General features: G+C 45.4%; 1 protein-coding gene across 1 annotated transcript in view; it reads left to right on the top strand.

Moving 5' to 3' along the window:
• The window catches only part of MGAT5B (alpha-1,6-mannosylglycoprotein 6-beta-N-acetylglucosaminyltransferase B), a 188,155-nt gene that overhangs the window by 67,424 nt on the left and 102,769 nt on the right, over nucleotides 1–17,962 (top strand). Inside the window, exon 3 of the mRNA XM_090059720.1 lies at nucleotides 251–395. Within this exon, the coding sequence (XP_089915846.1) occupies nucleotides 251–395 (145 nt within the window). The remainder of the gene's footprint in view (nucleotides 1–250; nucleotides 396–17,962) is intronic.

Genomic DNA, 17,962 nt, shown 5'->3' with positions numbered 1-17,962 from the left:
ATAGTAGGGGCTTGAAGGACCTGCGGTCACAACCGAGGCTCGTTGGCAGAGCTTTGTGACCCTAAATGAGGGATCTCGGAGTTCTGTGGGCCAGGAATCAGCAAGGATTCCTTCTCACCTCTTAACGTTGCCCATTTGAGTGCTAATGACCCGGTGCTTTTGTGATCCAACCCTCCCAAAAACTATACAGTGCATGACTTCCTGCCCACTGGCTCTGCACTAGTCTCTCTTACTGTTTGTGTGCCTGCAGTGATGGGTGCTCTGGAGTCCAGAGGGGTGCTGCGGAAAATGAGCGACATGCTGGAGATGATGGTGAAGAGGATGGACGTGCTGGCCAGGCTGGAGAACAGCACTGACTTCCGGAAAGGGGAGGAAGCTCATTACCCTGTGGACAGGTCAGTGCAGCAACGGGCATGAAGCCACCATGAATTAGGGAAGCCCCTTCCTCCAGCTGCTCTGTTTCCATGAGCCAACAATCCCATGCATTGCAGGGCCTGACCCTTGAGGGGTGCCAAGTTGCCCTCGCATCCCAGTCCATTCGTAAGATCTTTCTGAATTGCCAAATCAAGGCAATTAGAGTTGAGGGGGATGCTGCTCTCAGCTGTGACTGTTCTTCTGAGAGCCCTAGCACTTTACCTGTCTCAAGTCTCTCTGGCTGGCATAATCTCTTGGGAATGGAGCTGCTGCCTACTGGATACAGCCAGGCTAATCAAACAGCATAATTCAGTATCAAAGTGTCAGGCTGAGCCTTCTGGCTCTGGGCTTTGAGACCTTTAGATGCTTTTTAGGCCTCTCCATTTAATTTAGAACAGAGCTCAACCCTGCCTCCATTCCCCCATTTGTGCTACTTACCTCATTGTGGCATGTGAAATACATCCATCCTCCCCTCTATCCCAGGAGGCAAGGCCACACGAGGGATGGTCTAGTGCTTAGCCTGCCCCTTGGGAGATGTAGGTTCAGGTCCCTCTGCCATAGCGCTCCTGTGTGATCTTTGGCACATCACTGTGTGCCGCCGTTGTGTGGCTCTGCAGTAGGGATAACATATTGCCCTGTCCTGCCTCACAGAAAAGTTGTGAGCTTCAAGTGAGTAAAGGCTACAAATACTTGGTTACCATGTGGCTATGGTAGCCAAATCAGCCCCTAAATACCTACTACTGTTAGCCTCCTTTCAGAGATGGGGAGAATCTAAATAACTTGCCCAAGATCATGTGCAAAGTTAGTGGGGAAAGCATGGAGCTGAGCCCAGGTTCCTGCTTAGCGTTGGTTTCACTGGACTGAACATCACCACCCTCTCCTAGACTAGGGAGAAATCCTGGCTATTAGGGGTCAGGCCCATCTCTAATTGAAACTAATGTGTTTAAAGGAGAAATGCAATATTTTTAAATGTCTTGCATGGTATTAAACTTACTTTTAGGAAACACTCAGAGAGGATTTTTAGATGTTTAAGCATCTTGCAGCCATGAGTTGCACGTGTTACATATAGTAAACCATAGATATAATCCTGCCTTATGTCTTCTAAGCCACCTGTGGAGCTCTGTAACGCTATAGTAATTGAATGTCCATTTGCTGGGGCATCATGAGTTCATTTATTAGCCTCTTATAAACTATTAATGTATGGAACTTTAACTTACTTGGCAAGTTTTAAATGTCTAAGTCTTTTTACTTCTGAGTCTTCAGTATTATTACTCATGGATAGCATGCATTGCACAGAGAAGTCTGGTTTAGTAGTTTGAGCGCTGCACTAGGAGTAACAGTGAGTTCAGCTCCTAGTTATGCTAAAAACCCTGTGTGGCCTGGGGTGCATTGTTTCATCTCCCTGTGCCCTGTGAAATGGGACTCTTCCTTTTCCCCATCATTATCCTGTCTTATCTGAGGAACAGGCTGTCTTATATCATGTGTCTGTACAGACCCTAGCACAAGGAGCTTCTGATTATCATGAGAGTTTTGAGGCATTTACTACATATGGAACAAGTGAATAATAATGACAGCAGCACTGCGTGGCCATGAGCCAGCTGCTCTGTCTTGAGAACGGGGAGGGCAGAGCTGGGGAGGAGGACAAGAAAGAAAGAAGAAATTGGAGAGCATTTGAATCCCCCTTGCATGTAATACAGCTCCCCACAGGTTGTCTTAAGAAGCTAAGCTGCCTCCTATCACTGGCTGTGCACAGTTTAAATCCACAGTTCCCATTTGTTTTCCCTCACCATTTTCTTATGTTCTTTGCCTCCTGCCACTGGAAGTGCTGAGAGATTTCCACACGCTTTCTGGACCAGTCTCCTCCCAGGGACATAGACACACAGTTCACGACATACGGACTAAAGCCCCATTAGGACAAGAATAAGGAAACCTATAAATCCTTATGGCTTGGCACCAGTCCAGTCCAGCAATCCAGCCCTGCTCTTAAATAAGACTGAGGCCACATTCCTACTTAATGCAGCTGCTGGCTTCTTTGAAGTAGAGCTTTGATTAAGTTAGCTGCAAATAACTGGGTGGCAGAGTATTAAGGAGATTGCAGGTTTGCTCAGTTGTGTTTTTTTTTTTCCCTCCTCCTCTTGCCTGGGAGCTGTTGCCTATAGATTAACCATCTCTCTGGCTTCTCTTTTGCCACCCTCTGGCTTTGTGGTGACAGAGATTGGGGAATAACCCATAGGGATATAACATCAATTGGTCATGCCCAAGGAAGCCCATCAAATCCCATTGACAAACCTGTGCATTTCAACTGTACCTTTTATTGCAATGATCCTAAAAATGCCATACCTCTGCCTGTATCTATACAAGCCTAGTGGGGATAGGAAGAACAGGTGGGTCTAGTGCAACCTTGTTTCCCCTGGGACTGGGTAAACAGGTACTTACAAGAAGATGTAACAGGAATAGTTTATTTGCTGTACCAAAATAAAAATGGGTGGCTGCTGTTGGGACTCTTATAAGCAGGGTTCGTTATAATGAGATTGCCTTATATATTCACTACATACATATTCATATAATACATTCCTGTATGCCACATATATAATGAGTGCTTTAGTGCTGCCATGGAGTAGGCAACAGAGCCATGAAATAAACCTAGAAGCACTTGCACCTTGCAGCAGCTCCTCTGCACTCAGCCCATTCCACCTGCCTCCATAAATACTCACTGTGCACCAGATGAGAAATTAGCACAATTATGATTTTCTAGATGTCCCACTCAGGACCAAAGCCTGGTTGTATGTGGCACCATACAGGCACACACGTGAACAGTTGCTTCCCTGAAGAGATTGTAGTATGACTAGATAGCAGAGTTAGGAAGTAGTAGCATTGCCAGACGAGAATGTGAGGCAGGGAGATTTGGTGGCTTGCCTAAGGTTAGACAGAAAGGCTGTGGAAGAGGCAGGTGCTGAGCCCATGCTCTACAAGTCCCTACATCACCTTACCCAGAAGACGGTCCTCCTGGAGTTTTGGTCTACCTCTCCCAGATGCAAAAGCAGTAGTTGCAAACAACTATAGTCTGAAGTTCAAGGCTGGTAATATTCAGCTTTGGTGTAGAGAGATTTTACATGAAATTCAAACAGTCTGCCAGGGCCAGAAACACTTGCTGCATCCCATTATTGGGTCGGCATTCCCAGCTCTCTCTTAATATATATCCTGCATCTATTTTTTGCACCGACAGCTTGAGAGATGCCATCAGACCTTCGAATTGTGACACGCTGATTTAACAAAAAGACATTTCACATTGTTTGGAAACATTTTCAACATTTATTAATACTAATTTTTCTGTCACTCCAAAGCCTGCAAAAATGAGGCTTTAAGCAACCTGGATTTGGAAGGAGAGAGATTTTAGAGCCCTGCATATCTCATGAGGTTAATCTGTCTCCAAATTGTGTTGCAGATAAAATACCTGAGGATGTGAAACCAGGGATGGGGTCATGAACATAAGGCTGGGATTGCCTGCAGTAGCTTCTGGTGGCTTTGCGACTTGTCAGTCAGGCATATCTATCTATATTTACATATTTATACAGAAGTTATATTATACAGCAAGTGGCAGCATTATATTAAAGTTGTCCACTCAATTCCAGTAGTCAGTTTTCTTCTGCTTTTTGTTGTTGTTGTTTTAAAGAAACTTACTGTTTCCATAATGGTAAAAAATGAGTATATGACCATGTAATTAAAGACACGTACATGTTGAGGTTGCCTGGGACAAATTTGAATCCAATTCCTGCCCTCTGCAGGCTTGCTTTCACAGCATAAACATTTTTAAACAGGGCTTTTAATTAAATCTTTAGCTGTGCAACCTTAATTATAAGCATTGCTGCTCATGCTTTCTATCTCTGCACACAGATGCATATGGATCTTTTGTACAGACATACACAACTTAATGCCATATCAATGGTACATGCATTCATCTTTATAATTTTCTTGTCTAATATCTATTCAGTCAAACCAGTCATTTCTGATTATTTTAATTGCTTCAGTAGCTTAACAGCCATCACAAGAAATTGGAACCATTTATGCAAACTGTCATCTTGATGACCTATAGGATAAAAAAATCACATTTCTAACTGGGGATATTTCCCATATTCAGTATTCCTTTGTGAACAAGAGTTCAAACATGCTTTTTCCAAATAGGTCTTGAAGTATCATAGCAAAGACGTGGCATCCTTTTATTGACCTATGCTGTGAAGGTCATATTTGAGGTCTGTAAGGCATGGGTGTCAGATTTCAAGGTCTTTTTGCTTTAAAAGAGCAGTTGAATGGTTGAAATCCGATGAGACTGATGGCTTTGGGTGACCTCTGCTGGGAGGATTATAATGGATGGGCATTTGCAGTACATTATCCTGACCTTTCAAGATGGCTGCTTTTATCATGGATTGATGTTCAGGCCAGATTCAAATGCTTACACAGTTCAGAAGCTTGAGGATCGGCTTTGTCCGTCTTGCAGAGTGGAGTGAGACCAGTTATTCTCCGCCAGCAATCCCTTTGACAGATACAGCCCCTTTTTCTCGCCATACATTGTCTGTTAACACGCTTCAATTTAAGTCATTGATCATGAATCAAAAATGATCCTCTGGATATTTTATGCAAAAATCATGTCCCCAGACAGAACCCAGCTTGTCCTTGGGGCTGTCGCTTTGAGTGCTCAGTTACTTTGCACTAGGAAGCTGGTGCCCTAAGCCTCATAGTACGGTCTCTGTTGGCTGACTGAGCACCTGAAAGGTTTCTAAGATGGAGGAGGGCTTGCAGGTCTCGCTTGTGGGCTGCGCACAGTTGGCTTAATACAAGCATGTATGCAAATGCTCACTGCATCTATAAATCCTATGCTAAGACAGGCACACATGGCTGTGATTTGCACAAGTATTCATCGTGTCTGGAATACTCCTGCTTCAAGTAGATATTTGTACAAGTCTGTGCAGCATTTTCTCTTTCTAAGAATATGCTTGGGGGAGGGAGGGAGGAGAGAAATCTCTCAGTTTAACTAAAATCTCACTCCTTGTAACATATCTCCAGCTGTCACGGTTCCAAGGCAGATAGGGAAATTATTTACATGCATATATCCCACCTCCCTTATGCTGACACCATGGAAAGAAACTGCCATGCAGTGTTACAATGCAGCCTAACAGCAGATGAACTAGGACATGGTCAGGATGACTTCAGTGAACATTCAAGGAACAAGCTTTCAAAGCAATCATCGAAAAAGTCTGAATTGGTGCAGCTTACCTCAAGCGTTCAATGCTGAACTACTGCTCCTCAAGAGGAGACAGCAGTGCGGGTAAGAGGAGGAGGATGAACTAGTGGGGAGCAAATGAACAGTGATAGCAATTTAGGGAATTTCACAGCAGTGTCAGGATGGTGAAATTCAGCCACAGAGCTTCACAGGACTGGACTGCCCTACTCTGTTTCAAGCAGAGACGTGCAGCAAGTAAAAGGTCTGTTTGAAAAATCTCACCCAGAATGTGCTGGCTCATCAAAATAGGAACATTTGGCAGGAGTGCATTGATTCTGAATAATTTCATTTTAGGAAAAACTGGGGTGGAGGGGAGCATTTTGCTGAATGTTTTCATTTTTTTTTTCCCCATTGTGAAATGATTTTTCATTTTGACATGTCCATATAAAATTTATGTTTTTAAGAGTGAAAACAAAGAGGAAGCAGCTTCAGTTTCATTGAAATCAAATATTTGGGTTGAGCAAAATTATTTCATTTTCTCCCCTTCCCCCATAAAAATCAAGAGATTTATAAATACATGTTGGTATTCCTTCTTGTCTGGAATGGAAACAGATTTTGAAATGTCATTTTTCTCTACAGAATGAAAATTCCAAGTTTTGATCAGCTCTTTTAAGTATAAAATAAATGCTTCCATAATTCACAAATTATGTGATCCCCAAATCCAGCTTTACTCCTACCCCGTCTGTTCTTTTCCCCTGCACCCCTTGCTTTTGATTCTCTTGACACTCACTCGTCCGACTCTACTTGCAAACATCCAGGAGCAATGCATTCTGGGCCTATGCATGGGATAGTTCAAGTTGTGTGCACTTCCATTCGTGTTTGTGCTATAGACTGCTGTGTGTGGTGTACAAACCCCACATAGTCCAGGCAAGGGTTACATAGACATTACATAGACATCAGGGCTGGAAGGGACCTCGGGAGATCATCGAGTCCAGCCCCCTGTCCAAAGGGCAGGAAGTCAGCGGGGGTCATAGGATCCCAGCAAGATAAGCATCCAATTTACTCTTGAAGGTGTTCAATGTAGGTGCTTGAACCACCTCCGCTGGCAGGCTGTTCCAGACCTTGGGGGCTGTGGTGTGTGGTGTACAAACCCCATGCAGTCCAGGCAAGGGTTAGCAAGGTGGTGTGGGTGCTGTCAACCCTGCCCAAGCACATCTGTTATGGGATGGGATAGGGAAACAGCTTGCAGGATGGGGATCTGGAGGGAAAGCCCAATTTATTTGGGTGCTGGTTGGGAGGGGGAACAGACCTCCAGCTCTCACTTGAAGAGAGAAACCCAGCTAACATGAGAGGCTGATGGGAGACAACTAGCATCTTGAAGAGAGGAAAGCCTGACATGGGAGCATTTTAATTTGCTACCCTGTGATGTGATGGTTGTTGCTGAGTGAGATGGTGACAGGTGGTCCCCTGCATGGGGGTGGGTTTGAGCAGCCAGGTGAACACCGCTTCACCCCTCTGTATCTGCCTGCATGCTCACTAGCATGTCACAAGCCTAGCCATGAGCGGGGCAACACAGACATTTGTATAGATGTTTTCTCTTGGCCATTTTACTGCCTCCAGGAGTCATTTATGAGACATGAATAATGCAAGACCTGGTCTTCCATGCTGCTGGGGTTCCTGAATGGTGGAAAACCAGAGCTGGTGTTGCAATGGCACCATGAAGTGCTCCAGGGGGGATTTCAAATGGCCCAGGGAAAGAAGCCTGAAAACAAATAGCTCCAAAGAGCTAAAGCATTAAGGCAAATCTGCATGCAAATAAAAATAAACACATTCTAGAGATACAAGTAGGAAACAATCACAAGCATGTAACTGAAGCCCAAGTACTCTGTCCCACAGGCAGCTGTAATGGGTTGTGTGGCTTCATGATAATCTGTCATGCTTCCCTATTGCACCTAATGGCCTTCGCAGGGGAATCAGGCTAGATGGAGTGATGCAGTACGATCACATCCCCACACACCTGTGGCCCACATAATTCCTGCGTTGCTATTATTATTTGTTCCTTGAATTGAAATTGTTGACTTCAAACTGAGCTCCTGAGACAGATTTCCAATGGAAATGAATCCGGTGTAATTTCAGGCTTCCTGCATTAGTATTTCCCTTTTAAAGGCATCTCACTTTTGTTTTGTGTCTCTGCGTCCTCTGGAGAGATTTGGGTTTTACGGCCTCATTTCCATCTCAGCACTCGGCCCGCAGAAGTTTGAGCGTGTCCATACCCAAAGCGCCCCTGAATCCCTTTACCTCAGCCACGTGGAGCAGGTCCCCTCCGTAGCTGGTACTGTCCCACTCTGGTGGCACAGCCGCTGCAGTGGAGCCACGTGGCTCGGGCTGCTCGCTGCCGTGCGCCATCAGATGTTCTAGTGGCAGAGGCCAGGGAGCATAGACCAGGAGCAAGCCTGAGGGGTTTGTTCCTGTAGCCACCACCTGATCTCAAATAGCTGCACACAGCCACCAGCCATGTGGGGTTTAGATCTGATCAGAAGTCTTCCTGCCCACCTGCCGGTCCAAGCCTTGCAACTTGGAAATGGTTCCCATCTTAGTCACCATTGCACAAATGTCTGTCTGTGCACCTCAGACTTTCTGGTGCCCCATCTCTGCTCTGTCCCTCTTACGTACTAAGTCGCATAGCAACTCGCATTCCTTAATCTGTTTTCCCTTCACAATAGGACAGTGCTGTCACCTCCGTGTTACAGATGGGGAACAGAGAGTGGAGGTAACTTGCCTAAGGAGAGTACCGAGCAGAACCCTGCCCAAAGCTCTGCTCGCTGGACAGTCCTCCCTTTCTAGTCTCTTGTCTAGGATGGAAACAGATTTCCTAGCTCACTGGGCTCAGACATATTTTCTCAGGGCAATGGCATCATGCTAGACTTTCATAAACATATCACCCTGCTTCTTTAAAGTTGGGGATATTTTTGTGTGTTTGCCTCAACTAGCTGCATCGCCCTGAGCTCCAGGAGTGGATCTTCAGGTACGAGGTAAAGACTATAAAATTAGAGGGTGTTTCATTTCAAAGGAATTTAAAAAAGCAAACAAATTAACCAGAAATGCTTTCAGTACCGATGCATCAATTTCTCACCCAGTGCAGCAAAGCTGGGAACATAGCAACCCACAAACCCAGCCATTAGCAGAAGCACTCAGCCACTTACAAGCAGATATCAAATAAAATAATAAAGCTTCAGAATTATAGAGCACCTTTATGAAGAATGAGACTGAGACTGCAATGTGTTTTATGGAATATCTATCTAATCCATCATGCCCCACTCTGCTGAAATGCAGCCACCTCTAAAGTAGCTGTGTGGCAGCCGTCGTCAGTCAGCAGCCCTGCACAACAGGGTTTTCTTGGGCAGAGGCGAAGAATAGCATTTCCAGATGAAACTACAAGGGGAAGTAAACAGACTGTAATTAATTACCTGTGCTGGAAATCTTCCAGGCTTTTGGAATAAACAACTCTACAGTGATGAAAAGTCTCATGCAATCTTTACTGGTGAAAGTTGTTAATGGCTGTCCGAGTTTGCTGCCCCTTTTCTGGTCTCTCCGTGTGCACCCACTTGCCCTTCGTCTTTTAGGAATTAGTCTCATGATTTTTCCACTATTAGACTGGGAGTGGGGCCCACTGTCCCATGTGAATCAACTTCCTCTCACCCTGCACATCCTCCTGGATTTCAGAGATTTGCATTTCTTCTCTTGGGACGGATTAACAGACTTTTGAAACAAATGCAAGAGGCAAGGATTTCTTGGGTTGATATCTTTTATTCGACCAGTTTCATATCATCCTAAGAAACCCTTGCCTTCTGCATGATTCCTGGACCCTCACTCCTACAATATCATTCTAACACCAGTTTGAAATAGATGTTGTCTTTGGTAGTTGGGAGGAAGCGTTGGAGACAAATGACTTTTGAACAACAAATGCTGCTGTACATCTTTGGTCTCATCTAATCTTAAGCTTTTCTCAACAAGCTGTTAGACTTCTGCTTAAATTACAGAAACCAGCCTGTCACCATCTAGGATAACTCATACCTTCCTGAGAAACTATTTGACTCTCTTTCTGCCTCTGTTACTCTGAACCAGCCAGTCCAAATAAAAGCCTCTCTCTGACATTGTCTCTTAACAACCCTGAAGTGTAAGCTGTTAAGGAATGCATTTTCAAAGGCATAAGTTGGCAGAAGGGTGCCCTGAGTGGCAAAGGCACTAAACTCCCAGGGACTTTCAGGAACCATCTTGCAGCCATTCATTCAGTCACCCTGCCAATGCGCTGCGACCGCAGCACTTTCTGCAATGGGGCATTCCAGAAGTGTCTTGCACATCACAGCAGTGTCAGTTCTCACTAGAATTGTCTAATGGGGTAGAAAAAGGACAGTTTTAGGACCCTCCACAGATCTGGAAACCAAACAATGTGGTCTTCTCATTTAGCTAACTAACAAGACTACAGGACATAGGGCCGGACAATGAAATTGGGAAACTCAAATGTCGAGTTTCATGCTTTCCGTCTCAAAGTTTGTTTGAACCATCCTTTCATTATGTCTTCATACAGTAGGATTAATATTGCCTGGTGGACTTATACACAGAGGTGAATGAAGTCAACTGTATTTGCATGAACAGACTGTTGCATGTGGGTGAACTGCAGTGGCATCAGTGATAGGGCATGCATACTGCTGATATTCCCAAGGAGAAGTGTTGGCATCCTAGGGCTGCAGCTGTGCTCTTTGCAATGTGATTACACAGCAGCTGTCCCCTATGGAACCTTTTTGGGAGGAGACTTATAACTCCAGGTGTCACTTTAGCTCCTGCTATTAAGACTGACACTTAAAAAGGGCACTCCTTCCACTGCAAGGGGTCAGGCAGACCTCGAAAACATAGGGCACAGTGCCACAGGTGTAGCTGAGTGTGTTTAGGTCCCTGACAATCATACAGGTATAGTCATAACATGCACCCTAGCGATGTGATTTCTACCAGTGCAATTCACAGGAGGCTGCACTAGTAGCCAAAATCCAAATCTAAACACAGTTGATGCACTAAGCATCCTTATGAACCTCTGGGTTCATCTAATTTTCCTTCTATTGATTACTCCTCTCTTTATTTCCCCTTGCCAAGAAAAGGGTCTGTGCACACATGCATGTAATAAAAAGGTAAGCAATGGATTCCATAACATAACAACTCAAAGCCGATGTGCCAGCCAGCTGCAGGAAAATCAATACTCTTGTTAATTGAATGCAAGCCTCGTAAATCATTGGAGGGAAGGGAAATTAGAAGTACTTATGGAAACCTCCTGGAGAGTTTATTTACTGGGCAAGGCAAATATTGGCTTGAATGGGAAATGATAACCCCTACTTATTAGGTGTGTGGAAGGAAAGGAGGAGAGAGTGTATTTGTGACTCTAGACTGGAGGAGAGGCTGGTTCAAAAGATGCCTGTTCCTAAGGACTTAGGCTGTACTGTGGTCTGCCAAGCTTTGGCAGCCACTTGGAAATTGGAAGATAGGAAGAAGGTTCAGATGAGAGACTTGATGTCAAGAAGTGTGATTGCCTGGGATAGTACCCTCCCATCACCTCTGGATGCAGTTCATATGGGGACATTACTGCTCCCCAGCCCACCATAACAGATAGCATAGCAAAGGCACTATGTGCTAATGACCAATTAATCTTGAAGCTTAATTACTGCCAGAACTCAGTTAATTTCCACACACTTTAAGCATTTGTTTCTGTAATAGTTACATGACTCCTTATTCCCCTTGTAATTAAAGTCTTACAATCTGACACTTAATGGGTGACGTTCCCACATCCTGCTGTCTGCCAGCTTGGCTCTATTAATTCCTAAATTATTGCCATTGATAGTCCAGCTCTAGATAAATTGTTGCCAGACACTACAATCCTCCCTGAAATATGGCTTAGCCTTTATCACCATCTCCAGACACTTCCACATTTTGCTTCTCCCTCTGTGGGGGGGAGGTGGGAAGTATGAAAAAACATTACAGAGTAGCTAATGGAGGAGACTTGTGAAGCAGCTCTGGCACAAAGTTGATATGTGACCTTGGGCACAGGCCTCCTGTGTCTCCATTACACCCGTTCTAATCTCCCCGCAGGGCTTCGTGGATTAACTGATGTTTGCAAATGCTTTGCAGTTTGAGGTACTAGGCAGTCAGCACTCCCTGTATTCTGTCCCTGACTGTGATACTAACTGGATGGATGAGCTAGGATAAGTCACCTCTGTGTCTGACCTCTTTGCATTGGTTTCCCCATCTGTACTTCACAAGGGTTGTCCTGCGGTGTCATTAATGGCTGTAAAGTGCTTGACAGTCTTCAGTTGCAAGGTGTTGTGCAGTGTCCACAGGTAAACAAAGCGGGTCTCGAGTGACTTCTGATGAAGACTGCTCAGAGATAATGGTGGGTCTGAATCGTATTCAGTGCCAGTGAATACAGGAGGGAACAGCATTGTGTTCAGTCGGTGGGTGGAATCCATAAATTAGTCCCTTCTGACATGAGGTTGCCTTAAATATGTTTGGTCTCTGGCATGTTTCACAGCATTGTTATTTTAGCAATTACAATAATCCCTTCTCCCCCAAGGATTCCAGTTATAAGACCAAAGTGCTCCATCTCTAGAACCGGCTCTTTGGTTTTAGTGAGTGCAGCATGTAACACACTTAAGCATGATGGGAAAAATAAATGAATAAAGTGCTTGAAGCTCAAGGGAGACAATAGAGAAGACAGCAGTGAGTTTTTCTTAGAGCCCATCTTTTTTCCTGGTCTGTTCCCCCTGGATGTATAAACTCGTTCTCATCTCAGAGGAAGAAAGAAAACGCTTCTGTTGCTCAAGTTACACGGGAGCCTGCCGTTTTCCTTCAGTCTCCACCACCACGTCCGTTCCACATCACTTCTGTTCCAGCACAGGCACATGTGGAGTTAGCTAAGTGGAGCCCGAGGCAACTGAGTTGGGAAAAATATGGTGCAGGAGAAGGGAGAAAGGCACCTTCCTCTGAGTGACCATCTGGAATCACAGTTATTTTGCCCCTGGGTGGGGATGAGGAAACACATGGGAGAAAAAGCTGGGGTCCCTCACTGGCTTGCAGGCAGGGAGAGCTTCCTTGCATGTGGTTGGTAAAATGCCGTTTCTTTCCAAGGAGGGAGTGAGAAGGCCCTTTGTGACTGGGAGGGTCTGGACACAGACTTACCCTGTGACACAGCAGGAGGCAAAGTGAATGAACTCATTCCCATTGCCCGCACAGAAACTGAGGATACCTTTGCCTGTGATTGATGTAGGGGGTCATATTGTCACTAATAATTAGTATGGTAGCACCACGGAGTGTTCCCCAGTGTGCTAGGTGCTGTGTATTCTTACAGGAAGAGATAGTCCCTACCCCAGAGAGCTCGTAGCCTAAGCTAGGCAAGGCAAACAATGGCTGGAAGCCCTATATCAGTGGGGAACAGAGGAATGATGCAACTGGATGAAGTCGGGACAAAAACCCCAGTTCCCCAAGCCCCAGTCCCATGCTCAGACCACTACTAGAGGCTGCCTTGCCCATCACTTCGGTGTCCATGCTCTACTGCTGTGCATGTCATTCAATTCCTGCTCCTTGCTTTGGCTTTGCTCATTCCCCTTATTGCTCCAATACCTGGCCATCCCCCGCCCCAGCAAAATTTGCTCAGGCTAATTCCTCAATAGTCTCCTCTCTCCATTTATTTTGCTTGTTTTCGGCCCTAAATGGCAGTATGCTGGGAGCCCGTTTATCACAGGGCTTCACAAATGAGGCTTCTCTACACATTAACTGTCTGGGGCAAAGTGCCGACTCTAGTCTTTTGGAGCCAGGACTCATCACATCTTCTCAGACAAGTCGCACACAAAAGCCCCGAGCTTTCTTCAAGGGCAGAGCTGCTGTTAACAGGCTGAGCAGGATACTCTTTGCCCCTTGGCCTGGCCCTGAGCAAAACTGTAGTAGAGCAGGGAGGCTAGAGCTGTGGTCAGTGGTTTGGAGAGCACTGGAAACAGAGGAGGGGAAGGGGACGTGCAGGGGAGATGGGTGTGCAGGGCTTTTGAAGTCTTCTCTGACACTAGCAGGGCTCCTTTGATTTCAGTGTTGCTACTCCTGCTTTATCCCTGTGAGGGAGCCTTGTGCCACTGGCAAACTGGGGACTAATGCCAGATCCTTTCCCTAGGGATAGGTGTGTGAAATTTCCAGCTGATGTGGGGGAGGAGAGTCACATGGAGATCTCCAAGCTGCTGACGGAGAGGGAGAGAAAGAGATACAAAGTGCATTGTAATACAGTGAGCAAATAATAGCACTAACCCCTATGAAACATATGGTGTGAGAGATGGGGAAATGCATGCCAGACTGAGCGGCTATTGACTGTGGCAAGTTAGTAGATACCTTATTAAAGTGATAACTCCCTGGTGTCCTCTGCTCCTCCCACAGGGAGTTCTTTCCTTATGCCCCTTTTTGCATCCAAGTAATATGTGGGCCAAATCCTTAGCAGGTGTAGTGCCACCACTCCAGCTTAGAAATCATAAAATCATACAAAATTAAGGTTGGAAGGGACCTGAGGAGGTCATCTAAGCCCAACCCCCTGCTCAAAGCAAGACCAGCCCCAACTAGATCATCCCAGCCAAGGCTTTTTCTACCTGGGTCTTAAAAACATCCAAAGATGGAGATTCCACCGCCCCTCTGTGTAACCTGCTCCAGTGCTTTACTGCCCTCATTGCAAGAGGGTTTTTCCTAATATCTAACCTAAACTTCCCTTGCTGCAGCTTGAGCCCAGTGCTCCTTGTTCTGTCATCTGCCATCACTGAGAACAGTCCAGCTCCATCCTCTTGGGAACCGTCTCCAGGTAGTTGAAGCCTACTATTAAATCGTCCTTCAATCTTGACTTCTTTACACTAAATAAGCCTAGTTCCCTCAGCCTCTCCTCATAATACATATGCCTCAGCCCTTTAACCATTTTGTTGCCCTCCGCTGAACTCTTTCCAATTTGTCCACATCCTTTCTGTAGTGGGGAGCCCAAAACTGAATGCAGTACTCCATATGTGGCCTCACCAGTGCTGAATAGAGGGGAATACTCATTTCCCTTGATCTGCTTGCAGTGCTCCTACTAATGCAGTCCAGTATGCCGTTAGCCTTGTTGGCAACAGGGGAATACTTTATTCAGCTTATTGTCCACTGTAACCCCAGGTCCTTTTCTGCAGAGCTGCTGCTTAGCCAGTCAGCCCCCAGCCCATACTGGTACATGGGATTGTTCCATCCTAAGTGCATTTGTCCTTGTTGAATCTCTCATTTCTCATGAAATTTCTTTTGGCCCAATCCTTTAATGTGTCTAGATCTTTCTGAATCCTATCCCTATCCTCCAGTGTATCTATTACTTCCCACAAGCTTGGTGTCATCTGCGAACTTGCTGAGGGTATAGTCCATTCTGTCTTTCAGATTGTTGATGAAGATAGTGAACAAAACCAGTCCCTGGACTGACTCCTGGGGCACTCCACTTGATACCAGCTGCCATTAGATATGGAGCCGTTGATTATTACCCTTTGAACCTGATGATCCAGCCAGTTTTCTATCTACCTTACAGTTCATTCTTCCAACCCATACTTCCTTATCTTGTTTGCAATAATGTTGTGGGAGACGGTAACAAAAGTCTTGCTGAAGTCAAGTTATATCATGTCTACTACTTTCCCTGCATCCACAGAGCCAGTCATCTCATCATAGAAGGCAATCAGGTTGGTCAGGCATGACTTGCCCTTGGTGAATCCATGCTGACTCTTCCTAATCACCTTCTCTGCCAAGTGCTTTGAAATGGATTTCTTGAGGACCTGCTCCATGATTTTTCCAGGGACTGAGGTGAGGCTGACTGGTCTGTAGATCCCTGGATCCTCCTTCTGACCTTTTGTGAAGACGGGCACTCCATTTGCCCTTTTCCTATCATCTGAGAACCTCTCCCAATCACCTTGAGTTTTCAAAGATGATGGCCAGTGACTCTGCAATCACATCAAGCAACTCCCTTAGCACCCTTGGGTGCATCCCATGGGCTTGTACACATCCGGTTTTTCTAAAAAGTTCCTAACCTGTTCTTTTGCTACTGTTGGCTGCTCAGCTTCTCCCCAAACTGTGCTGCCAGGTGCGATAGTCTGGGAGCTGCCCTTGTCTGTGAAGACTGAGTTTAAAAAGGTACTGAGTACTTCAGCCTTTTCTGCATCCTCTGTCACTAGTTTCCCGCCCCCATTCAGTAAGGGACCCCACTTTCCCTGATGTTCCTTTTGTTGTTGACATACTTGCATCCCTTGCTAGCTGCAACTCCAATTGTGCTTTGGCCTTCTTGAGTCCATCCCTGAATGCCCAAGTAATACTCTTGCACTTCTCCCTAGTCATTTATCCAGTTGTCCACTTCTTGTAAGCTTCCTTGTTGTGTTTTAGCTCACTGAAGAGTTCCCTGCTAAGCCAAGCTGGTCTTCTGCCATACTTGCTAGTCTTTCTGCACATCAGGATGGCTTGTTCCTGCACTCTCAGTAAGGCTTCTTTAAAGTACAGCCAGCTCTCCTGGACTCTTCTTGTCCTCAGACTGGTGATGTAAAAATCGTGGTTCGTTTCTCGGGAGGAGGAAAAAAAACCTTCAGCTACAGACACACTCTATTAGCAACACAAAAGGTATATATTTGCAAATAGGGTCAGAGAGAGAGACAAAAGATCAAACACTCTGCCCCCGGGCACAATCATTAGCAGGCTTTTATCCCCTCTCTCCTGACCACGTGTGCAGAAGGAGGAACTTTTACAACTCATTTCCGGTTCATACAAACATATATGTAAACATGTCGCTTCATACGTCCCATGTGCATTATAATTAACTACTTAAGTATGCGGGGCGGATAGGCTTAATATGCATTAGGTTATCACGCGTGCGTAGAAGGGATCCAAGGTTACTCAAGGTTCAACCTGAAGGCTGAAATGGCAATTGCTCTTATCTTAGCCTAAGAATGTGAGGGTCATGAAAGAAAGTGTGATTTAGTGTAACAAAGAGATAGTAAATTTGCAGAACAAAGAGAGAGTGATACCTTAGTACAAAGGGCCTTTGGTGGTTTTCCCTTCAATTTCCAACCCCCCCCTTCCCTCTCCCATTAAGGAGACAAGGAGGGCTAGCAGCTGTGTTTTTTCTAAATCTGCTATTGATAATGCATTTTTAATAATATTTCTAACAATATCCCCCCTCAAGATGCTTTCTGATCTTTACTTCATTCGGGCATATCAAGATAATTACGAGGAATTTTCCTTAGGACCATGACCTTTGCAGCAGTCTGTGCTTTTAGAGGGACTCCTGCGACCTGCATTCCTTCTACCGTGGTGGTTATCAATCTAGTGAGACAAGGAATAAGGCAAGGGATAAAAATCAAACCAGTTAGAGCACACAAAAGCACAAACCCTACCTTTTTCCACCAGGGTCCTCCAAATAATTGAAACCACCAGTCCTTATTCCATGTGGTTTCCCACGTTTGTATTGGTACATGGGCTATTTTTCTAATCTCTTTGGCAATCTCTAAGACTGCTTTCCCGTTGTCATCTATTTGGAGGCAACAATTAGAAAGGTTGAGCTTTCCGCAGACTCCGCCTTCCTCTGCAAGTAAATAGTCTAAGGCCATCCGATTTTGGTATATGGCTGCTCTCATCTGAGAACTTTGTCGGGCCAATAACTCGAGAGCAGTGGCGGTCTGGTTAGTAATTACTTCCAAGACTGCCTGCAACCGGATGATTCTATTCAGCATATATATTGGTGTCCGGTATCCCCAACTCCCATCATTAGCCCATGTAGCTGGTCCATAATACTCAATAATCCTCTGAGGAGGCCACTCATCCTCCTTCCACTTTTGGGAGCTACCCTGTGTCAAACTTACATCAATACTTCTCTTGGCCCTTTTCCAATCATCATACAAAGAGACTCCCAACTCATTTCCAACCTCAGACGGTAACAAAAAGAAAGCTGGTACAATTACTCCCATATAGCAAGTTCCTGTCCACCCCTGTGGTAGTACTGTATAGGCCCGTCGTCCACAAATCCAATAATATCCTCTTAAGGCCCTATTTTCTCTATTGGTGGCATTTGGAGGGGCCCAACCATAGGGCATCTCGGGAAACCCCAAGCCTCCTTCTGGACCCAAAGGACCAGCAACTGCGTGGCCTCCTTTCATGGAACATTCCCATAGCCCATCCTGGTTCTTGTCTGTACAATCTGTCCGATCATCACTTTGATTTGTGGCACTCCAATACTTATTAAACCACACAATTGTTCCATTGGGATGCTGCGAC

The sequence above is a fragment of the Crocodylus siamensis genome, chromosome 8 (genome assembly GCF_052110815.1).
Source record: "Crocodylus siamensis isolate JL-2025a chromosome 8, ASM5211081v1, whole genome shotgun sequence".
NCBI lineage: Eukaryota > Metazoa > Chordata > Crocodylia > Crocodylidae > Crocodylus > Crocodylus siamensis.
The sequence above is the reverse complement of the archived record's forward strand: the minus strand, read 5'-3'. Positions and strand labels throughout refer to the sequence as shown.